The 25,923-nt window shown below is 40.8% G+C and overlaps 1 protein-coding gene across 2 annotated transcripts in view; it reads left to right on the forward strand.

The window, feature by feature from the left end:
- atp1b4 (ATPase Na+/K+ transporting subunit beta 4) overlaps nt 1-25,923 on the forward strand; it is a 73,986-nt gene that overhangs the window by 38,550 nt on the left and 9,513 nt on the right. For both annotated transcript variants that reach the window (XM_028815871.2, XM_051934959.1), the window contains 3 exons: nt 8,565-8,693; nt 9,935-10,039; nt 24,404-24,600. In XM_028815871.2, the coding sequence (XP_028671704.1) occupies nt 8,565-8,693; nt 9,935-10,039; nt 24,404-24,600 (431 nt within the window). The remainder of the gene's footprint in view (nt 1-8,564; nt 8,694-9,934; nt 10,040-24,403; nt 24,601-25,923) is intronic.

Below are 25,923 nucleotides of genomic sequence, written 5' to 3' on the forward strand. Positions count from 1 at the left end.
CATAGAAATCAAAGCAGACAATAAACAAAGTAACATTAAGATACTTCAGCAGTTCAGAACTGAACAAAAAAGACATTAAACAAGACTTTGAATCCCAGCCAGAGAAAGAATTCTGACTTATCTTAGACACCCCAACCCCTTTCACAAAGTCCAAAAAGTACATCTACCCCCAAGGGAAAGGCAAAAAGGACAAGACTAGAAGACCTGGAACTGGTCCAACAGGCAATGTGAGAAGGCCATCTCCTGGTGGTCCCAGCAGGGCAAACAACTAAGCCCCACCTCCTGGCGGACACACCCCTGTCAGTCCACGTTGGATACAATGCCACCAACACCATTGTTCTGAGTACTGCTGCCCCACCAAGACTGTGCTTTGAGTCCCTGATGACTCAGGACTGTTTTGCCAGGTACAGCATGAACCACATCATTGAGTTCTTGAAAGACATAACAGTGATGGGCTTCATCAGTGGGGATGATAAGACATCTTACAGATAGGAGGTCAAACAACTTGTGGACTGTTGTAAGAACAATAGCTTGACCCTGAATGTCAACAACAAAATGGAACTCACTGTCAAGGTCCCTGGGGTGTTGAAGCTTATCATGGCAGTGTGTGTTTTAAAATAAAATTGCAGCCCTATTTAAATTATTAAATCACTTTCCACAAGGTCCACAGTAGAGATAGTAAGACAAAGAAATGATGGAACTAAAGCTTATGGAACAATAAATATAGATAGAAGTAGGGATGCACCGATACCGAAACGGGTATCTGGTATCGGCCTCGATACCACATTTTCTAAAGTACTCGTACTCGTTAAAAGTCCCCCGATACCGGGGACCGATACCACGGTCTGAGAAGTGTCTATGTTTGAGCGGCGTGTAAGGGGTTAATCACAGGCGCCGAGTGCCCGCCCCCAGGCCCCGGCTGCAGCTCAGAGCGGGGAGAAGGCGAGGCAAGACATGTCAGCCGTGTGGAACTATTTCAAAGTGAATGAAGACGACAAAACAAAGGCGGACTGCAAATTGTGCTCAGCGAAATTGTCCAGAGGAGGCTCAAAAGGTAGTGCATTTAACACAAGTAATTTAATCAAGCACCTAAAATCCCAACACGACAACGAGTACAAAGAGTTTACCCACGCTTCTAAACCAACACAACCCACGCTGCAGCAAACTCTTGCAAGACGAGAGAAAATGTTCAGAGACAATCCACGTGCTGTGAAAATAACACAGGCAATTATCGAGTACATTGCATTGAGTGACCAGCCACTCTCGGAGGTAGAAAATGTGGGATTCCTGCGTCTCCTCCATGTTCTGGAGCCCAGATATGATGTCCCAAGCCGCCGCTACATGACTGACACGGAGCTGCCTAAACTACACGACTCCGTGAAAAAACATATCCACAGCCTACTGCAAGCCTCCTCTGCGTTTAGTTTCACCACGGATATTTGGACAAGCAGTGTTAGCCCCGTGTTGCTAATTAGCCTAACCTCCCAGTGGATAGACGAGAGTTTCTTGGGTTTTTTTTTGTTAAATTATATGACTAAAGCTGTTACCTGTAAATTTAAATCATGTTTTTATTAAGTACTCGGTATCGGCAAGTACTCGGTATCGGCGAGTACTGAAATGCAAGTACTCGTACTCGTTTTCCAAAAAAGTGGTATCGGTGCATCCCTAGATAGAAGTATAGTTCAATCAGTTGTAAGTGTTGTAATACATAGACTGGCAACCTGACTGAAATGAAGAGTGATGCATTACCCTTCCAGGAGGACATAATGCATAGATCGCACAGATGGAGGTGCAGTCTGGCTAGGATGGGTCTCAGTCAGGGAAGAACTGAATGAAGCTGCTGACAAAGAGTCAGTCAATCCCCAACATGGCAGTGAAAAAGTGCTATGTTTTCCGAGTTTTCTAGCAAAGGAAGGGACAAAGCCTCAAAGCACTGAATGATTTTTTGTGACAAAGCAGATTATTTTAAAGTTATAAAAACTGTAATCACACTGTGGCACTTGGGAACCCACAACAATCAATCCTGCTCAACCGTCAGGCTTTTGAATTTCATCCATCTGTAACCTTTCACACCCCAAACCTCTGATGGCGCTCTGATGGCACCTGTTGTTTTCGTGATTGTATTGTTGCAGTCGTAGCTTTGTGGCAATGCTGTAGGTGAAACTTCTTCTTCCACAGTTCATTTCCCAACATGGAACCTGGTGCACTCATTGAGCTAACACTCCCTGCTGGACAATCTTGTCTTTTCTTCAGGGGTGAAGATTTCATTTTTGTATGACTTATTTTGTCATTCTCTTTGGTTATGTCACAGCTCCTGCCACCTTTTTTAAGCTGATCATTATGACACTGTGTACTGCTAGAAACAAGTGCTGAGTTGCATGTGATGTCATGGTGATCATCTAATGTAAGGTTGAGTTACTTGTTTAGACATACTGTAGATTTGCGTTTGAAGCTTACTGGTGAATCAACTGGCCTCCTGTGGCTGAGTGTATGGGTTTATATGCAACTATCTTTACTTCTGAGAGACTCTTCCTCTCTAAGATGCTCTTTGTATACCCCATCATGTTACTGACCTGTTGCCAGTTAACCTAACTTGTTGTAAAGTGTTCCTCCAGCTGTTTCATTTTAGTACCACTTACTTTTCCAGGCTTTTGTTACAAACGTCTCAACTTTTCTGAGATGCGTTGCTGCCATCAAATGCAAAATGACCTTATTCTTTCCTTAAAATGGTACATTTTCTCACTTTCAATAACTGATATGTTGTCTGTGTTCTATTGTGAACAAAATATGGGTTTATGAGATTTTCAAATAATTGCATTCTGTTTTTATTTACATTTTACACAGCATCCCAACGTTATTGGAATTGGGGTTGTAGAAATGTGCGCCATGATGGACACACACACAGTCTCTAGGGTAGGCTCCTGCCTATGACCTTAAACTCAATTTTGTGGACTTCGAAAATGGATTGATAGATTATAGTTTCTGCAATCTGGCATTGTCAAGAGTTTTCCCTAAGACGATATTCCTTCAGTTAATTCAATAATGTATTAATCTGTGCTATGTATACACATAAAGGAGTCTTTAGTATATTACTGTACTCTGTGCACTGCTTATTTTCTCCCTTTCTGCACTTTCTGTAAGGCCCTGTCTTTATTATCCGTATAACTCAAATCGATTCTGTGAGCCCTTGATGTGATTCTCCTTCTTATTCTGCTATGGTCCACTATGCTGTGAAAAGTGTTAATGGCAGTCAAGATTTAAAGCCAGGTGAAGAAGAGGAAGCAAGAATGCCTTATAAAACAGAATATGTTAAATTGCTGGGCACAAGGAATTTGCCTGTAGACACTGCAACAAAGATTATATTAGGACTCCTGCTAACTTCCTGGCAGGCCTTTTGGAAAAATGATAGCTTTACAGGACACAGCTCGGCGCTTTCTGGGCTGCTGTGGGCATGTAAGTATGGCAGCCTGATCAGTCAAATCCAATAAGATAAGCTCATTGTGTGGGCAGAACTTGCAGGCAGCTTTTTTATTTTAACCCTTTTGTGATCTGCGCTGAAGCTGTGTGTGTGTGTGTTGGGGGTGGGAGGTGAGGGGCAAGCTGTAGTTGGCCAGGAGGAAAGGCTTTGTTGTACTATAGAAACACTGCAAGGCCATCGGGTTGCTATGGAAATGCTTCTTTGTTTGTATCATCAGAAAGGGGGCTGGGAAGCGTTTTACATTTGTTACAAAACGTACCATACTGATGTGTGGCCAGTAAGGACTTAAAAGGGATACCCAGAATAGAATCTTTTTGGGCTTTCGTTTCTGATTTGGACAACAGCTCTAAGCTCATTGAGCTCTGCCCATAGGAAACAAGAAAGCCCATTGAACACCAGCGTTGTTTCTTGTTTGAGCAGTTCAAACACTGCAGATGGCGTTGGTTGTGCTGTGCAGCTAAATGTTCCAGACGAGGTGCCTATCCAGGATTGGCAGCCAGCCAGTCACAGACAAGCAGGCCAGTTTGAATAAGGCCATTTCACTGGCAGCGGTCAGTCAGATAGCCTCTCCAGCAGAAGAGGTTAAGTGCCAAGAGAAAGAATGGAGTTGGCAGCATTGACAACAGTCAGGAAGTACACACAGAGATCCGTTCACAGATTTTTTGTTGTGTCTTTAAATTGAGAGGCTGGTTGTTTCATGTGCTGGGAAAAAAAAATGTCTTGCCTCATTCACCACAACTGTCGAATCAGCATTGCACATTTCTATCGTACACGGTCGGTCCGCTGGCACTTGGGTCACTCAAGATAAATAGTTATTTCCTGGCTCAGCCTAAATGGCTAATTGTAAATGCTCGGGACGTTTAACTTTGACTTTACATGCAAATTTATGGCACAATTGCCGTTGTCTAATTGGAGGGACTCCAGGCGTTGCTCTTGCATAATATTTGACTGTATTTTAATTTTACAGGCTCAGTGAAATGTTAGGCCTTCAGATAGCAGTGTGCAGCTGGATGAGTGGTGACATGTGCAGTTGAGACATAAAAAGGTGGTAAAGAAATAATAAATAGCGATTCTTGTTATGAGTCTGTCTGGAAAGCCATGGGCTAAAATGCCTTCATAAAAAATACAAAAGATACACAGTCATACTTTATTATTATTCCCACAATATTTTTGTACTGGATAAACAATACAGCATTATTGTCTTGTAATATTATAAATTGTTTTGCAAAATCAACCAGATTTAGATGGTTAAAAGAATAAAAGTTGAACCGGCAAATAACTTTAGACCTTAATCATTTATTGTAACGTTACTCTACTTTTAGAAATTCATTGGCCTCCATTGCTAAACGTCACTACGTTTTTGTATTCTTACACAAGTGTGATAGTAGAAGGAGAATTCATAATGAAAATGACAACATGTGTTTATCTGTGTGAGACCACCGAAAACCATGGAGGAAACACACACAACCTTGGCTGGAACCTGCAAACTCCACAGATCAGGGCCCTAACACTGAGGTCCAAGTGCTATAATGTAGCAGTGTGCCACTGGTCCTGTGTAGATTACCTGAGAACATAAGAAATTTGACAAACAAAAGGAGACCATTAGTCCATCAAGCCCATTTGTTTAGCTAAGAGCTAAGCTGACCCAATATCTAATCCAGATTCTTCTTAAAGGTTGTCAAGGTGTCTACTTGAACTACATGTCTCGGTAGTTCAGGGCTGTCAAATTCCGAGCCTTTTGGGCCTCCGTGGCTGCAGGTTTTTATTCTCACCATTTTCCTAATCAGCGAGCAGTTTTCACTGCTAATTAACTCCTTTTCCCTTCATTTTAATAGCCCTATTTTTAAGGATTCAGTCCTCTGAATCGATTCTTTTCTTCATTAAATGACAACCAAACAGAAATGTGACGTGAAATGAGCCAACATTTCACTCCAACCAGTTTCTTAATGAGAAGGCCACTCTTGCTGTTAATTAAGCTTATTATGTATTCATTGTTGCTTGTTGCTGCACTTATTCTGCCACAGAAGACATTTCCAAAACTGTTGATTTTGTTTTTCTAAGAATTCTATCAAGATGTTTTGGTGATCTGAGAGATCAACCTTATTGAGACCTTCACCTTTCTTTATTTTCAGATATTGTGTGATGGGCACAGGTGAGCTGGTCATTTTGTTTTGTGACTCATTATTGTTTGGCTGCTAATTTAGGAAAAAAACTACTAAAGGGTCTGAGTCAAGTTAATTTAAACTAAGGCAAAATAAATTAATTAGCAGCAAAAACTGGTCACTAATGAAGAAGATGGTTAGAATGAAAACCTGCAGCCACTGCAACCCTCCAGGACTGGAGTTTGACACCCCTGTGGCAGTTTGTCCCAAAGTCCCACAACTCTTTGCATAAAGAAGTGCTTCCCAGCTTCATTTTTAAACACAGATGTTTTAAATTTACTGTATATAGCTTGATCACAATTAAAAGAGGCCAGGTGACCATACTTTGGCTGATTTCCCTAACTAAATCTTACATTTTCTAAGTGTTGTACAGAGTACCCAACATACTTGTGTAAAAGTAATATAACATTTCGGGAAAGTCAGTCAGTCATCATCCAACCCGCTATATCCTAGCACAGGGTCACGGGGGTCTCCTGGAGCCAATCCCAGCCAACACAAGGCAGGAACAAATCCCTGGGCAGGGCGCTAGCCCACCGCAGCGCGTGCACACCCACACACCAAGCACACACTAGGGACAATTTAGGATCGCCAATGCACCTAACCTGCATGTCTTTGGACTGTGGGAGGAAACCGGAGCGCCCGGAGGAAACCCACGCAGACACAGGGTTTTGGGAAAGTGACTCAAGTAAAAGTAATATTTGCCCTTTAGAAATCTACTTAAGTAAAAGTTTTCAAGTATCTGACATTAACATGTACTTAAGTATGAAAGTAAACGTAGAATCTCTCCTCATTACATTTAGTCAAAAAAGTTCTTTTCGACCTCAAATAATTCAGAGTAACTTCTTTTTGCATGTGAGTCATCTCACAATCACTAAAGTATGAGCCAAATAGCTGCAACTTGAAGCAGGGACATTCAGCGTGAATGGACATCTTGATGAATGCATCTAAATTCAGTGGGTGGGCGCTAATAGGACAGGCACTAATACAGGCTTCCCCTGCTTTAAGAAAGAGCTAGTCCTTCTCTGAAAACTCCTCTGTAAAGTGAACTTTCATAATATGAACACCTAATTACAAATGTAAATGGAAAACATTTTTAAGCATTCCCTAGCCGCAAAAATGATGACAAGTTTTGTTCTAATAACACCTACCTACATGAAAATCGGTAGAATTATTTTAATAATAACATTGGTCATCAAAACAAACCCAAATGAGGCACTGGCCTAGACTTTATCACTTCTAACTTCTAACTTCACTTTCAGAGGAATGGCCTTTCGGTACTTGTTGGGCTTTTCCAACTAGTTCATTGTCTGTTTTGGGACCATGATGCCCAGGATAATGTGAAAAGCTATGTAAGCAACACACATGACAAAGTAAATGAACTGCAGCACATGAACACACACGTGCACCCCACACCACTGCAGCCGGACGGACGGTGTTTGAACTCAATATTAACCGTGGAAATAACTTTAACTGAGATTGTGATTGTCCATCTCCAAGTTTGAGGATAGCATCTAAACTCAGCATCAGCTCAGAGAATGGCTGAGTCCCAGACTGCATGTTATCAACGTCCAGCCCCGCCCTAAACATCCAACCCTGCCCTTTAACATTCAGCTCCATTTTGCAGACTGCAGTGAAATGTTCATGGAATGACTGCATAGATAACAAGGTGTTAGCGCCAGCAGCGCAGATTTTTTTTCAGTTCAATGTTTTTTAATCTTTGGGTTGACATAGCCCAATTTTTCACATGCCAGTGTGTTCCCGCCCTACTCAGGGGGATCCCGCTCCATGTGAATTTAGTGCAATCATCTGAGCAAGGGGAGTGAGGTGGTTCCTCTCGGCGAATTGAACACGACTATCAAAGCATAGCACTCCTGCATGATCACCAGAGCCTTAGATGAATCGAGCGTGACCCTCAATACAATACAGTTTATTTTTGTATAGCCCAAAATCACACAGGAAGTGCTGCAATGGGCTTTAACAGGCCCTGCCTCTTGACAGCCCCCCAGCCGTGACTCTCTAAGAAGACAAGGAAAAACTCCCAAAAAAACCTTGTAGGGAAAAATGGAAGAAACCTTGGGAAAGGCAGTTCAAAGAGAGACCCCTTTCCAGGTAGGTTGGGCGTGCAGTGGGTGTCAAAAGAAGGGGGTCAATACAATACAATACACAAAACAGAACAAATCCTCAATAAAAAATAAAAATTTTTTAGAAGTACGGAGCAGAATTTAACAGTAGATAATATCACATAATAAGATTTAGATAATTTTAGACTCCTGGAGACCTCATCCATCAAGCTGCCTCCCCCATTTGGCCATTCCATGGCTGAAACAGTGCTGGGCCAGCCAATCCGATGAAAGGACCCTTCTTTCCCACGGTTCCTGATATCCTCCATCAGGGATGACTTTACCTTAGGCAGGCAAAACAACTTGGCAGGTGGGCCGTGGCACCAAGTGCCACATTTGAGTACGTCAATGCTTTTCCTCCTTGATCAGCTGAGCACGATTGCCAAGGCTGGGGTTAGGGATGTCGTCAAGGATTGGCCATGATCAACCTGCAATGTTGCTGCTGTGAATCAAGTGCAATTGTCAGCCCATCGGTTGGGAAATGCTGTTGTAGATAACTTGCTGAGCAAAGCATTGTGCATATTTCTGTAACCCATTTGTTTTCCGGTTTATTATTGTAATAAATGAGTCTATCTAAATACGTATATCAGAGTAAAGGCAGCCATTGGGTCTGAAAGTACAGTGAAGTAAAAGTAAAAGTAGACAGACAATTGTATGCTCAAGTAAAGCAGAAATATTCTCAAAACACACTGAAGTACAAGAACAACGTATTTCTACTTTGCTACTATAAAATGCTGCACTTCTTGTAACTCTTAAATGTTCTTTTCATGTTCTTGACCTGGTAATTCTGCTCTTCTGTTGCAGGTCTCATCCTCCTGTTCTACTCGGTTCTCTACGTGTTCCTGGCTGCAATGTTTTCTGTCTGTCTGTATGCTTTGCTGTTGACCATCAGCCCATACAAGCCCACCTACAGGGAGAGGGTGGTCCCTCCAGGTAAAAGTCACTATGTGTGTTTGGGCACTAGACTGCACATAGCTAATTTATATCAGACCTGTTGGATTAGGAAGCAATTTGCTTGGCACACATAAAGAGACAAATTCCCATGGATGGTTGAACTGGACTGGCACACACTGGAGTAAGGCTACACTGGAACTGTGATTTTTAAAGCTGCAGGCTTTTTTTATTTCTCCCACTGGCATCCCTTTGTTGGCTTAGAGCTTCTTGTAAAACCATATTAGAATTTTGTGTCAAGTGTAATGCTAATAGCATTTTCTGTTAAAGTTTTTAAAGGTTTTATTTTGCTACAATAGTATAAAAACACAAGAGAGAACCCAAAGTTTAAAGGAAGTGATAATCCAAGAAGCCCACTGTCTGGACCTCCTTTAACAGTTGTTGAGTTTTTTTAACACCTTGTTTCTCTGATGGGGTGGATTGCCCGCTTGCCACCTATTGAGTACCACCTTTATCACATGCATTGCTCTTCCATGACCCTGGTATTATATTTCTGACAATGATCATTTATTGCACAACCCTCCCCTGCCTTCAGAGTCCATTGTGCCTGTTGGGATCCCATAGCTAAGCCCCTGAAATTCCTGCATATTCATTGATGGGCCTTGTTAGGCACAGGCACTCCAATATACGACTGTCACTAGCCGCCCTTCATGCCAATGCACCCTTGAGTCACAAATAGCCAAGACTATATTCTGCTGTGGAATAGGTTGGAGGGTAATGGCTATTTCTGAGAGGCCTCATCTTGAAAAGTGCAGCATGGTGCTAACTCTCCTGACCTAACGCAACATGCTTATCTCTATTGGCAAAGAGGTGTTCTTCCTTTTCAACCAATCTCCTTGACGTCTCTCGTTTTCTGTGGTGCCTTCTGGTAAATTGGTTCTGTGGCACACACTATAGTTAAGGAGCTTACCACCCCTAAACTATGCCCGTCCGCGGATCTCAACTCCTCCTTCTCCTAGTGCACATTTTCCCATCTCTCTTAGCAATTGTCCTTTATCGGTGCCACCCTTACCTCCTTAGCAATATCTTTGCCAACTAAGCATTTCATAACAGATTAAGTTTATGTGCGTACATTTTTTAAAAAACAATTTTAAAGTTTATTCAAAAAACACATTTATTGAATAGGATAAATATAAAGATTTATAGGAAAAAATTAGGTGAAGAAAGCAAGTGTTGCATGAATGTAGATCTCCCTTATGTGAATCTCTTTGCTGCTTTTGTAGGAGTGATGATCTCTCCCTGCGTGGAAGGCTTTGACATTGCCTTTAATGCTTCTGATTCAGAATCCTGGAAAAAATACAAGGAGGCACTGGATTATTACCTAAATCGTAAGTTGCTGACCTGCGCTACATTTTTTTGATTTACCAGTTTTAGTAGAACAGAACCGTTCCTTCTGGAGCTGTTCATGAATGCCTTGGCACATGGAGCCAGCCAGGGGTGATGCAGCCAATGGTCTCTGTGAGTGAATGGCAATATAAAAGCAGCGCTAGTGCTTGAAGGCCAAAAGGCAACATGGATGTGTTCTGTGTAAGGCAGCGGCTGCAGCTAGCGTCCACCTCAAAGCTCTACTGGTGCACCCGAGTAATAAATAACCCACACCAGAGGTGATGTAGTCTGGTAAGTTGTAAGAAGAACAAAGCTATGTAGTTACTTCAGTTCAAGGAGTGTTAGTGGCAAGGAGATATAGACGATAGAGAGAAATCAAAAACTGGAGACAAAATATATAAATAAATGATTGTCTTAAAAACCATATCCTCTAGTTTAAAAGGTTTCAGGAAACTTGCAAAGGATGCAAAACACATTTTTATATTATTATGCTCAATCAGTAAAATGTAGATTAGTATTAAAAAATAGAGATGATGGCCAACAATGCAGAAGGTAAAATATGAAAGAACTGAGTATGGTGTGGCGGCACGGTGGCGCAGTGGGTAGCGCTGCTGCCTCGCAGTTGGGAGACCTGGGGACCCGGGTTCGCTTCCCGGGTCCTCCCTGTGTGGAGTTTGCATGTTCTCCCCGTGTCTGCGTGGGTTTCCTCTGGGCGTTCCGGTTTCCTCCCACAGTCCAAAGACCTGCAGGTTAGGTGGATTGGCGATTCTAAATTGGCCCTAGTGTGTGCTTGGTGTGTTTGTGTGTGTCCTGTGGTGGGTTGGCACCCTGCCCAGGATTGGTTCCTGCCTTGTGCCCTGTGTTGGCTGGGATTGGCTCCAGCAGACCCCCGTGACCCTGTGTTCAGATTCAGCGAGTTGGTAAATGGATGGATGATTATGGTGTAGAGCCATCACATGTCACCAGAACAGCTTGTGTCTGTCTCACAATAGAAATTAAGATTAGAGGAAATCCTGCAGCAACATAATTTTACAAGAAAGTTAAACATGCCTTCTTAGCAGAGGAGGTGGATACTACCTCAGATGTTGTTCCAGAGAAATTTTAAATGCTCATGTAGGACAAAATAGTACTGTCCTCCATTTGTTTGGCATGGCGTGTGAGAGCAGCTGCAGTGCAGCCCTGATTTGAAATCATTGACTGCACACATAACACCAAAGTGGAATATCTTAGGCAACTACAGGGTGACGTCTCTGTAGAGCAACAAGGCTTCTTCCTCAGTTTGTAATATCCATGTCTCCCCCCTGATAGAACAGTAATAACCACAATCGAAAGTCACTCTTATTGGCACTTCCTCAGACACTGAGTTGTCTTGGACTGTTTTATCACCTAAAGGCTACACTTACATGTACCTAAACAACAATGGCAATATGTCCGCTCCTTCCTTTATAATCCATTGTCAGCACTGCTCCCTGCACTCTCCACTTCAGTATAGCCAGAGTTCAACTTCTGTTCTCTGTAACAGGCTCACTATGGCTTTGTGCGTGGTCCACATTTAGGCTGGAGGACCACTGTCCTCTCCTCTCCTCAGGGGATTGTAATGCCACACATTAGTAGCAAAGTCTGTAAAAGAGTGGGGAACGGGTGCCACATTGAGTCCTGTCTTGCCAAGGACAGTGAGGTGCACAAGCAGGAAACACTGTACGCACAATCACCATGTTTGTTTTGTTTAAAGGAACACTCCACCGAAATATTATAGCTCAGATTCCAGATTATCTGCCAATCCCCCTATCTTGGTATCATCTGCAAACTTAATCAGCTTGTTACTTATATTCCTATATATATATATACTAGCAAAATACCCGCGCTTCGCAGCGGAGAAGTAGTGTGTTAAAGAGGTTATGTAAACATATATATACATATACAGTGGTGTGAAAAACTATTTGCCCCCTTCCTGATTTCTTATTCTTTTGCATGTTTGTCACACAAAATGTTTCTGATCATCAAACACATTTAACCATTAGTCAAATATAACACAAGTAAACACAAAATGCAGTTTGTAAATGGTGGTTTTTATTATTTAGGGAGAAAAAAAAATCCAAACCTACATGGCCTTGTGTGAAAAAGTAATTGCCCCCTGAACCTAATAACTGGTTGGGCCACCCTTAGCAGCAATAACTGCAATCAAGCGTTTGCGATAACTTGCAATGAGTCTTTTACAGCGCTCTGGAGGAATTTTGGCCCACTCATCTTTGCAAAATTGTTGTAATTCAGCTTTATTTGAGGGTTTTCTAGCATGAACCGCCTTTTTAAGGTCATGCCATAGCATCTCAATTGGATTCAGGTCAGGACTTTGACTAGGCCACTCCAAAGTCTTCATTTTGTTTTTCTTCAGCCATTCAGAGGTGGATTTGCTGGTGTGTTTTGGGTCATTGTCCTGTTGCAGCACCCAAGATCGCTTCAGCTTGAGTTGACGAACAGATGGCCGGACATTCTCCTTCAGGATTTTTTGGTAGACAGTAGAATTCATGGTTCCATCTATCACAGAAAGCCTTCCAGGTCCTGAAGCAGCAAAACAACCCCAGACCATCACACTACCACCACCATATTTTACTGTTGGTATGATGTTCTTTTTCTGAAATGCTGTGTTCCTTTTACGCCAGATGTAACGGGACATTTGCCTTCCAAAAAGTTCAACTTTTGACATCAGTCCACAAGGCATTTTCCCAAAAGTCTTGGCAATCATTGAGATGTTTCTTAGCAAAATTGAGACGAGCCCTAATGTTCTTTTTGCTTAACAGTGGTTTGCGTCTTGGAAATCTGCCATGCAGGCCGTTTTTGCCCAGTCTCTTTCTTATGGTGGAGTCGTGAACACTGACCTTAATTGAGGCAAGTGAGGCCTGCAGTTCTTTAGACGTTGTCCTGGGGTCTTTTGTGACCTCTCGGATGAGTCGTCTCTGCGCTCTTGGGGTAATTTTGGTCGGCCGGCCACTCCTGGGAAGGTTCACCACTGTTCCATGTTTTTGCCATTTGTGGATAATGGCTCTCACTGTGGTTTGCTGGAGTCCCAAAGCTTTAGAAATGGCTTTATAACCTTTACCAGACTGATAGATCTCAATTACTTCTGTTCTCATTTGTTCCTGAATTTCTTTGGATCTTGGCATGATGTCTAGCTTTTGAGGTGCTTTTGGTCTACTCCTCTGTGTCAGGCAGCTCCTATTTAAGTGATTTCTTGATTGAAACAGGTGTGGCAGTAATCAGGCCTGGGGGTGGCTACGGAAATTGAACTCGGATGTGATACACCACAGTTAGGTTATTTTTTAACAAGGGGGCAATTACTTTTTCACACAGGGCCATGTAGGTTTGGATTTTTTTTCTCCCTAAATAATAAACACCATCATTTAAAAACTGCATTTTGTGTTTACTTGTGTTATATTTGACTAATGGTTAAATGTGTTTGATGATCAGAAACATTTTGTGTGACAAACATGCAAAAGAATAAGAAATCAGGAAGGGGGCAAATAGTTTTTCACACCACTGTATATACATATCTACATATACATATATATATATACATATACACATCCACATATATATACACATATATATACACACATACACACATACATACACATTCATATATATATACACACATACATACATCCATCCATCGTCCAACCCGCTAAATCCGAACACAGGGTCACGGGGGTCTGCTGGAGCCAATCCCAGCCAACACAGGGCACAAGGCAGGAACCAATCCCGGGCAGGGTGCCAACCCACCGCAGGACACACACAAACACACCCACACACCAAGCACACACTAGGGCCAATTTAGGATCGCCAATCCACCTAACCTGCATGTCTTTGGACTGTGGGAGGAAACCGGAGCGCCCGGAGGAAACCCATGCAGACACGGGGAGAACATGCAAACTCCACGCAGGGAGGACCCGGGAAGCGAACCCCGGTCCCCAGGTCTCCCAACTGCGAGGCAGCAGCACTGCCCACTGCGCCACCGTGCCGCCCCACATACATACATACACACATATATATATATATATATATATATATATATATATATATATATATATATATATATATATATATATATATATATATATATATATATATATATATATATATATATATATACACATACAGACACATATATATACATATACATATTTACATATCTACATATATATACACATATATATATACATATCTACATATATATATACACATATATATACATATCTACATATATATCTATACTAATTAATAAAAGGCAAAGCCCTCACTGACTCACTGACTCACTGACTGACTGACTCACTCATCACTAATTGTCCAACTTCCCGTGTAGGTGGAAGGCTAAAATTTGGCAGGCTGATTCCTTACAGCTTACTTACAAAAGTTAGGCAGGTTTCATTTTGAAATTCAACGCGTAATGGTCATAACTGGAACCTCATTTTTGACAATATACTGTAATGGACGGCAGCTTGATAGCCGTGGGAGGCGGAGTTGAGTGTCACGTCATCACGCCTCCCACGTAATCACGTGAAAAGACTGTGAACTGAGTAAGGAGAAATGAAGGAAGAGCCGCAAACAGCGAAGAACAAAAAATTAATTAAACAATTGAGAAGGGAGCGAGTGAAGCATACAAGCATCTTCATAAGGGAAACAAAGCACGGTGTAAAACGTAAGTTTAAATTAAGTTTATTGAAACGCTCCCGTTGCGGATTGCAATAACATATTCGCGAGATAAAAGAACTCAGTAGGGAGAAATGAAGGAAGAGCCGCATACAGCGAAGAACAAAAAATTCATTAAACAATTGAGAAGGGAGCGAAACAATAAGAAGCCAGCGAGTGAAGCATACAAGCATGTTCATAAGGGAAACAAAGCACGGTGTAAAACGTAAGTTTAAATTAAGTTTATAGAAACGCTCCCGCTGCGGATTGCAATAACATATTCGCGAGATAAAAGTTTAATGTGAAGACACGAGGTATAAACGAAGCACACGCTGTAGCGCAACGTTAGGGGCAACAGTTTCAACCATTCTATGATCTGCTTCTCGCAACTGAAACACGGCACATGGCGGATGTTAGCCGACTTGCTGACCGCAACGTTAGGGGCTTCAACTCTGGCGCTGACGATAGAGATTCGATTCCCAAGAGGGGATGAAGTGAGTGTGTATGCCTGATGAGCCCAGAATTAGGGAGAAACACGTGTCGCATACTCTGCATTATTTGAAAGTAAACTATTAAAACCATTCTATGATCAGCTTCTGGGAACAGAAAGAGGGCACGTGGCGGATGTAAGGCGACTTCCTGACCAACCACAAGCGTTACCTGGCAGGTAACCACCCATACAGTCAGATTGTGATTCAGAAAACGAATGCCATGAATGTAATTACCACGATCTACATACTGTCAAATAAACGAAACACACGCCGTAGCGGGACAGCTGTGAAAAGCGAGGTTCAGAAAAAAACAGATCCTTAACAAATTGTTATTGGTATACTGTATTTTCGATCCATTTAAAAAGGTTTTCTTTTCTTAAAAAATTAAAAGCAGTACTTCGCCGCAACGAAGCGCGAGAATTTGGCTATATATATCTGCTTCTCACACTTAAAAGAGGGCACGTGGCGGATTTTAGACGACTTCATGACCAGACATAACTGTTACCTGCCACGTAGGGTTACCACTTTTAATACAAAAAAATAAGGGACGCATACTGCAGCGGGTGCCACATCCCAGTGCCAACACTTTGCAGACTGTACTTAAAAGACCCGCCCTCCTCACTGGACAGTTAAAAAGACCAATCAAACTAACGATGACGTCAAGTATTACCCAATCAAAACTACGAAAGGAGGCATCTTCATAAAATGCGTGTGTGATGATTTGCATGAGACGCTGCTTTAAAAAAAAATGATAAAAAAAATACGGGATAAATCCCGTCCCGTATTGATTCAAAACGGGACGCGCAATTTCATTCTCAAATACGGGACGATTCCGTATTTTAAAGGACGGGTGGCAACCCTACAGTGCCAGGTAACCACCCATACAATCAGATTGTGATTCAGACTAGGAATGCAATGAATGTAATTACCCCGATCTACATACAAGGCGAAAGTCTTGCAACATTCAAAGATGATGGTTTGGGATTAGTACACCATAGAACATAAAAGAGCTTATGAAGCCTTGAACCAAAAAAAGCAAGATCTCAGAGATCGTAAAAAAAAAAAAGGAGGTAATGTCGTTTTACTCGCTGTAGATTTTAGTCAAACATTATAGCCAAATCCCCGCGCTTCGCAACAGCAAAGTACTGCTTTTAAATTTTTATTAAGAAGAAAAGAAAACCTTTTAAATTGAGGGAAATATACCAATAACAATTTGTTAAGGATCTGTTTTTTTGTGAAACTGCCTTTACACAGCCTCTCCGCTGTTTTATAAACGAACGCCATATAAGGCCGTCCTTTCTCCTTGCTTAGCGGTTCTGTATTGTTTTATTGTTCGTTTATTACGATTGTTATAGTTATTGTGTAGCTATTTGAGACTCACTTTTCTGTTCAGGTACCCATTTCTTTTATGTAGTCCGCGGATTCTCCGCTATTTTTTGTTCGTTTATTACGATTATAGTTATTTATTGATTCCCTTCTTTAGCTGACTGCCTGCTCATATAAGGCGCATAAACGAACGCCATATAAGGCCATCCTTTTTCCTTGCTTCGCCAAGGAAGCAGCCTTTTTATTTAATCCACGGGTTCTCCGCTGTTTTATTGTTCGTTTATTACGATTGTTATAGTTCTCTTTGTATACCACGTTGTTAGTTCAGCACTCCGGTTGTAATATGACCAAGCCGTGCAAGCTTACTGTTGAGAATGCAACGTATAGTTGTACAGGAGAAAAGCAATCTTGCCTCAAATCAATGGCAACCTTTTGTAGGTCTATGAACTTAATTTAAACTTTAGGTTTACACGGTGCTTTGTTTCCGAAGTACCTGCACTCATGAATATGTCTGTATGCGTCAGTCGCTTCATATTCTTTTCCTACATTATCAATTGTGTAATGTGTTTTTTGAACAGGTTTGATTCATCGAAGTGATCACTTGTGCTGCGTTCAGTCAGTTCACCTGAGCCGCTCCCTTGAGTGATGTTGCGATGTCCACTGCTTTATTTAATGTTAGCTAAGACCCGGCACTTAAAAGTTTCTCGCTACAGCAATTTTAACTCCATTACAAAGTGATCCAAAGTCTCGTTTATACCTCGTGTCTTCTCATTAAACTTGTATGTCGCGAATATGGTATTGCAAACGGCAGCGGGAGCATTTCTATAAACTTAATTTAAACTTACGGTTTACACTGTGCTTTGTTTCCGCAGTAGCTGCACTTATGAATATGCTTGTATGCGTCACTCGCTCGCTTCTTATTGTTTCGCTGCCTTCTCAATTGTGTAATGAATGTTTTCTTCAGCGCTCTTTGGGGCTCTTCCTTGTTTTCTACATACTGCGTTCACAGTCAGTTCACGTGATTATGTCGGAGGCGTGATGACGCGATATGCAACTCCGCCTCCCACGGCCAACGAGCTGCAGTCTATTACAGTATTGGACAAAAAAGAGGTTCCAGTTATGACCATTACACGTAGAATTTCGAAATGAAACCTGCCTAACTTTTGTAAGTAAGCTGTAAGGAATGAGCCTGCCAAATTTCAGCCTTCCACCTACACGGGAAGTTGGAGAATTAGTGATGAGTGAGTGAGTGAGTTAGTGAGTGAGTCAGTGAGGGCTTTGCATTTTATTAGTACAGATATATATATATTTTGAATTTCCCTTTGGGATTAATAAAGTATCTATCTATCTATCTATCTATCTATCTATCTATCTATCTATCTATCTATCTATCTATCTATCTATCTATCTATCTATCTATCTATCTATCTATCTATCGCACTGTCGGGCAACTGGTGCGCCGCGGAATTTTGTAGGGGCTCCGTGAAAACTTTTGTAAAATATTTAAAATTGTTAGTGTTTTTGAACTTTTGGTTGATTAAAAAGATAATGTTTAAAAAAAAATTTTATGTTGGAAAAACAGATAACAGTTAATCAAATTGTTGAATAAACAAATGTATTTATTTTGAATGCAAGTTCAAATTTTCGCTGTTCACCATTCATCATAATATCACATCTCGTGAGACTTAAAAAGTCTCGTTGTTAGAAGATCTCGCTCACTGTACGGATAGAAGAAGGCGGAGCAAATATAGAACGAGAAAATACGAACGCTACATTTCGGCTCTTGCCGACGAGAGAGTATCGCTGTAGCTGCAGCTCTCACCACTTAATCGTCTGAGTATTACTATGGAAAAATTAACCTTATTTTCGCTCTGACACCGCTGATCAACACAGTAAACTTTGTAAACTCAGTGACCTTTTTCAGTTCTTTGTGGTGGAAAACATTTTGTTGTGACGCAAGGATTCGGTACTTCCTTGTAATTTAATTCTCAACGATTATCACTCGCTTTTTATTTACGGTAATTTTAATTAAACTTTATCTAGAAAAATTCATACATAGTTTATTCTAAAAACTCCCAAAAAACTTAGATGGAGAGATTTCTAATTAGAAAAGATGCAAGGGATAAGAAAGATAAACCGAATGAGAACAGGCAAGATAACAAAACTGTAACATCAACAGGAAAAAAGCGGAAATACGATGAAGATTATCTTAAATATGGATTCATTCCATCTGATAATGATGCGTCACTGCCGTTTTGCTTGATTTGCCGAAGAACTCTCAGCAACGAAGCAATGTTGCCAAGTAAACTGCATCGCCATATTGAGACAAAACATCGTGAGCAGATGGGCAATCCCTCAGGTGCGCCGCGAAAGAAAATTTTTTGGACTTTAGTGCACCACGTCTCAAAAAAGGTTGCCTTTCACAGATCTATCCAAATCATTTATATATATTAAAAATAGCAGCAGCCCTAGCACTGACCCCTCTTAACATTGGCCAATTTTGCTAATATTCCATGCACCATCACCCTCTGCTTCCTGTGTCTGAGCCCATTTTACACCCATCTACTGTACAGACATCAGCCTGAACGCTCACTTCTTTTAGTTTGATGGCCAGCCTCTCATGTGGCACCTTATCAAATCATACCCACAAAGACTCCAGGCTGTAATGGTTACCATAGGTGGTTTAACAAAGTACTGAGAAAAGAGTCTGAATACTTGTATCATTGTGATATTTCAGTTATTTTTAATATATTTTCTAAACTTCCTAAAATCCTGTTTTCACTTTATCACTCAAAGGGTATTGTGTGTTGTTCGATGAGGGGGAATGATTTTAGCTTAAGACTAGAACATAACAAAATGTGTAAAAAGTGAAGGGCACTGTATACTTTCTTGAAGGCACTGTACAGGTATATGTCTGCCAACAGCTGACCTTCGCTTTTCAGATTCCTCACCTGTGTTTCTTTCTAACACCATAAATGCTGTTTTTCTTGAGATAACATTATTTCTGAAGTGTCTGCCAAAACTTCCATACCAATCATATCTTTATCAAAGTTCTAGACGTCTCATAGCAGTGTAATTCATAACTGTAAGGAACAAGACCTGCCTGGCATTTTTACTGATGTCCCTAAGCATGCTGGAATATTACTGACTTAATCAACTCATGTATGTGGTAGCACGTGATCTCAGTGATCCAAGCCTTTTATTTACATCCATTTTTCTTATTTTTGGCTAATGCCAGTTTTTTATTGTGAAGTTTGTGAGACTTACAAGGAACATTTATCTACTCCCACCCTTGAAGATTAATACACACACACAGATACACGTTTATGCACAGAGATCCTAGCCAGACAAAGTCTCGAATGGTGCCATTTAACAGCCACTCCACAATATTCCACATAGAATTCTTTACATAACACTAACAAGCATGCAGGTGTCATTGTGACACACGTAAACACACAACTCTTTTGCTTATATGACACTTACCACCAAACAATGTCTTGCTTGTACCACTGGTGTTCTGATTATTAGGGAGCGACCTCAAGAGCCAGGATAAACCCTGCAGGCAAGAAAATGGCAATTTTGGCCACACATTATTTTAGCCACTCTAGAGTCTCTAGAGTATAGATTAAAGAAAAAGCATAGAAAATATAAAAGCAATATATTTATTAACGTATAACAATATAAACTAGAAGAAAATATAAAAGAAAATAAAATTGATTCAAAACTCTGGATTTAAACAGTCTTATAAAAGCTTACTGAAAATCAGAAATGTCAAGGGGTGGATGTTGTCTTGGATGGCTTTTGACTTAGCAATTGGTGTTCTTCATAGCTTACATTTTTCAACATCCAGATGAAATGGTCTCACATCTCTTGATCGCTAACATCACTTCCTATCTTGCCCTTCTGTCATTGACTTATGTTTTGGTCCATCAAATGAGCCATATTTATGTTATAAGGCACACATGGGGTTTTCGGAACATGTGACATGGCACACATTTGATGACAAATGACTCTGATCAAAGTATTTGATCTTTTAAATACATACTTACTTCTTCTTTTCTCACGCTGTAATCTTATTCTGTAATTCCTAGCCTTATGGACTTCATCTGTTCCCCATTTATAAATGAACTAGGGGGTTCCCCCCTGCTCACTTCGCTCACCAACCCCCCCTTGCCTGCGCTACGCACCAGCCACTTTGTGTCTCTGCCGCTTGTGTTGTGAAGAGCGGGGCTGAACACATCCCAAGGAGATGCAGTCGCTCCTCCGAAACCCCCTCATAAGCGGTGATACAATGAGAAACAAATACAGTTTTTTTTTTTTACCTCCTCTTTGCTCGATCAGCTGCTGGCTTGCTGCTGCTGCCGTGGCACGTGATCTGCATCTCGCACGGCGCTTTGAACATTTAAAACCCTGTACAGCAGCTGTCCTACTCTTTGTCTTTTATTTCCGGCCCCGGGCATGGTTAAATCTCTTGGCACAAATTCTCGCCTCGCGGGACGTGAGTTCTTGATATTTTTTAGTTTATAATTTTAAAACGGAATAAGAATCTGAAAATCTAACAACATCACATTAGAGTTTGATAATCTCTAAAAAAAAAAAGATACCAAACATACATATGTAGGTTTGAAAATAAGCCCGATTTAAAGCATGACAAAAAAGTGAGATAAAAAGTCACATAAAATCGCTGCACAAAATCATTGCACTTTTAGGCTTAGGATTTTATATATAGAGAGTAAATTAAAACTGGCTTTCTGGCATCTGTACTTGCTTCCCAATCCCAGGTCACAAACTAATTGAACAAGCTGACTAGAGCAAATGCATAAATTACAGATACAATCCAGGCACAATGTGCAAGAACAGCTTGTAATGTCCATAATTAAAGTCCTGTAAATTCAGTTTGAGCAAAATAATTTAAACTGCAGTTCTAAAATGGAAGATTTTCCACTTCAGGATGGCTAGTATCCACAGATTTTGTTAGACTTTGTAACTATTCACAACAGCAGCCTCCCTGTGTGGAGACCATTCTTAAAATGTACTTGTTGTATTGAGTCTACAGATACACGACATGTTACCCTGCATTTCTCTGCGTACAATACTCCTGTATCAGGGATGAACACCAGTGACTAGTTACTCTTCCAAAAAATAAATGCCTCAGCCAAATAAATGCAGTGCTGTGACTGATAAGTTTACTTACAAACGTTAGTATGTAGTCTAAATTGCTCACTTTGTTACAGTATTTATTGATCAAAGTCAAATTTTATGTTGAATTGCTGGAAAGAAAGTTCAAAGCTGCAGCTTCAGATTCTCAAGGTGTGAAGTTGTTGGCTTAACTACCCACAATTATCTGGGGAGAAACAATTGCACTCATTGTAGTTCACTGTAGGATGGATAGTACATGTTTTTGATTCCTTTACCTGGTAATAGCTTTAGTAGGACAGGGTCACACTGTGCACTGCTGCTGCCTCACAGATCTTAAGTTAGTTGTTTCATTGCTGCAAATCTCATTGTTGATCTATGAATAAATGTGTCCTATGGGGTACAGTGCTGGCATTGCGTGCAGAATTGGTTCTTATATTTCACCAGATACTGTGGGACATTCAGGTTCTGTAGCTTGTTGAGTATGTTTCTTGTTGTTTTAAGTAATTTATATCAATTTTACTCAGTCTTAGAAAATGTTCATTGCATTATTAAATTTCAGTGATAGTCGTAAATAAATCCAAACAATGCTAAATGTATGTACTGCCCTGTATCTTCACAGTGGCCATTTTTACACAAAAATAATGGATAATCTGTTAAAATGCATGGATGATCTTTATTAAAAAGCTAAACACAATCTTTGTTATTTGTTGGTGCTATCATTTGTTTTTAAAATTGTAAGTGTTGTGTTTATGTTTATGTTGTTTTTTTTACTAATTTTTAAAATTATTTTTTTCAGAAATTTACCTGATATTATGGTTTTCTGGGCTGCTGAATTCAGTTTTATTTTTTATTTCAGTGTCATTTTAGTATAGCTTAAATCTATTTGGATTCTTCTCTCACCATGACTCTTCATCTTCCCCTTTGTTGTGGTCCTGTTCCTTGCTTTCATTAGTACACATACTTGCCCTGTGTTTAAGCACGATGGAGTCTTGCTCTGCTCACTAGGAGATAGTTAGTTTAGACACTCACCCACACTGACCACATTGAATGAAGTCAGAAAAGCAAGCAGTTGTGAAACTCTGATTTCCTTTGTTTTTTCAGGACAGTGTCGTATTCTGGCAGGGATGCACTACATGCTGCTTCTCTTGTCACAACAGCTACGGGTAGACTCAGTGGTAGACTGTGTGCATTTGCAACTTGTGTCAATGTGATAGTTCCATTTTTTCATTTTTCAAAAATTTGTAAAAATTCCTAATATTCTGTTTTCACTTTGTCATTCTGGGGTATTGAGTTTCTTGATGTGAGGAAAAAAATAATGTAAGCATAAGGCTGTAAAATAGCAAAATGTCCAAAAAATGAAGGTGTAGGTGAAGGTGCCGCTAAGATCCACACCGTCGAAGAGACGGTGATTTATTTATTTTTTTAGGGGATATTCTAGGGACACACCCAGCCTTGGCCCGACCTTCACATACTCACAAACAGAGACAAAAAGCCAACAGAAATAAAACAGCAAATAAAGAATATATTAACACTAATAATGAAAACAACGATACTACCCCTGTTCCCCTTACAGCGATTACACATTAAATACAACAAAGCACAAACAAAACACACACAGTAAAGTCCATGAAAAATGGCAACAGATGAAATGTAATGATGAAGGTAAATGGTCCAGAGATCTGCATATTGAATGGGAATGTAAAGATAGTCCTACCTGTATTACATGATGAAATGAAGACGGGTGGACGGTTCAGGAGCGCTCCTTTCTTCACAGGATGACCATAAATCCACATACAGTCCTCATGTACACAGGCAGACGGCAGACAATCCAGACTCCAACCAAGAAACGACCCAGGACAAAGTGAATAAGCACAGGTAACCCAACAGAAGGTAGACAGACAGGTCACCAGCCCCTTTATAAAAGCCACGCTGGCCTCCTTTGACCCCAACAGCCCCTGCACTCTCAGGAGAAGGCCAATCAGAGCCACTGCAGGGACTGCTGGGAGTTGTAGTTTCAAGCTCCTGTAGCACCGCTACAAAGGGGTCTAAATATCTGATGTAGTACACAAATGTTTATGCTAAAAAATGTATTTATTTAAGATGCCCAAAGTATATTTAACATCTTCAGGATGGACATGTTTATCTGATTTAATGACAAAGAAAAAATGGTAGGGGTGTCCAGGTTCACTGACTGTGGCTTGAGGTTAATGTTGCCACTTAATAAACTTATCAGTACTTGTGCTGCTCTGTTCTGTTTTTGCCTTCAGTCTATAGATGCCAAACTGTTAGAAAGAGTCTTGGTCCATTATGACATGCTTTAAATATCCAGTCTCCTCACCAAGAGCGAACCGGGCCAAAGTCAAGCCCACTTTACCGGTGCAGTGAGACGTCAGCACTAACTACTGTGCCATCCTGCACTGAACACAACAGCATTGGTTCACTAAAGTAACACACAATTCTATTTCTTGGCGATGGACATATTTTTAAATGATAGTCATTATCCAGAAATAGGCATATGAGAAGTCTTAAGAAGCAAAGCAGTTTCTTGTTACAAAATGTGCAGATACCACAGCTCAGCTGATGTAGAGACTGAGACCGTCCTCACTTACACAACAGTACAGTCTACAAGCAAAAATCCCAGGCCACAGAATTGGCGTTTTGAATATTGGACTCCCTTTACAGTATACGGCCCATATTGTTTTTCTCACTCTGCTTTCTGTTTTGCAGCCTATGACGATGACATCCAAGAAAAAAAGAACTTGCTTTGCAACGGTGAAAATTACATCATGCGAGATGGAGCAGAGGATGCTGTGAGGACTGCCTGCCAGTTCAAAAGGTCTTTTTTGGGAAATTGTTCAGGGATTGAGGATCCATCCTTCGGCTATTCTGAGGGGAAGCCATGCATTCTCATGAAAATGAACAGAGTAAGGAGGAAAAATGTCTTATTTTAAAACCTCGGGTGAAAGCTGCCTTTCCAGTGAGAGAGGAATAGCAAATGGTGTTCTCTCAGCAAGGAGCAGCAGGGCTATGAACTCATATTGCGTTATGTTTTCTTGAATATGCAAGATTTATCATATTTTAAATATTAAATTGTATTTGTTTTGAAACAAAGTACAAGCCAGTTTTGCTGCTGACTCATTTTTCTTGTTATCATATCATAGCACTCCTAATATGGAAATTTGTGGCCAGTTAATCCCTTACCGATGTTTCTTGGCGGCTTTTTTAGAATTAGAAAAGTATCTGACCAGATTGTATGGACATTACCCTTGGAGGCTTTAATGTCATCACACTGTAGCTGTAATCATTTGCAGACTATTATACATTTATAGGGTTGTTATTATATATGTCACCTGAATTCCTGTGTTATAACAGACTTGCTTAAATCTCCATTCTACACTTCTAAAAAAACTGCCAACCACTAACTGTACCTAACCTGGGTTACAATCAGGCCATTACGACAAATCAGTGGACTGAACACTCGGAGACCAAACTGGCCAAGGTAGAGATCTTGTGCAAGTTAGCCAGATAGCTGTGGCCTCCTCTTTGGTGCTGACGCTATACTGTAGCAAGCTCTCCTGTCCAACACTGTTACGATAATTGAAAGGGTTATGGATGGAACTGATTAATTGTACTGTGGTGGGCTGGCCCCCCCTTGCCTGGGGTTTGTTTCCTGCCTTGCGCCCTATGTTGGCTGGGATTGGCTCCAGTAGACCCCCGTGACCCTGTAGTTAGGATATAGCGGATTGGATAATGGATGGATGGATGGATGGATGATTTCTTGTATCCTCAGGGAAGCTAGCCAGCTGCATTATTCACAATCATTCACTGATGAATATAAATGGACAAAATATAAAATTTTGTATATTTTCAAAGGAGACACACCCTGTGTATAGACACTCATCCATGTTCAGCTGTCCAATTTGGAGGTGGCCATTCGGGCAACACAAACTAGGAAGCGTAAAACTTACCCACATGACAAAACACAACATTTTATTGTTCTGCTAGTGAAACATACAGCCCTCTGCCGCCTGCAGGCATTTCTCTGTCTTTGTCATTATTGCATTCTGTATCCCACACTTGGAAGTTCAGTAAATTGTGTTCCTCTTCTTTTTCATCTTCTTCTTCCTATTATTGGTGTTCCTCATAACGTCATCAGCCTCTGCAACTTGCCTGATGCTCGGCAGAGGTTGCTGGTGTTCCCTCCTCAGTCACGCGCCAGCCTCGGGGCGTATCTTATATCCACTTAG

The sequence above is a fragment of the Erpetoichthys calabaricus genome, chromosome 12 (assembly GCF_900747795.2).
Source record: "Erpetoichthys calabaricus chromosome 12, fErpCal1.3, whole genome shotgun sequence".
Lineage (NCBI taxonomy): Eukaryota > Metazoa > Chordata > Cladistia > Polypteriformes > Polypteridae > Erpetoichthys > Erpetoichthys calabaricus.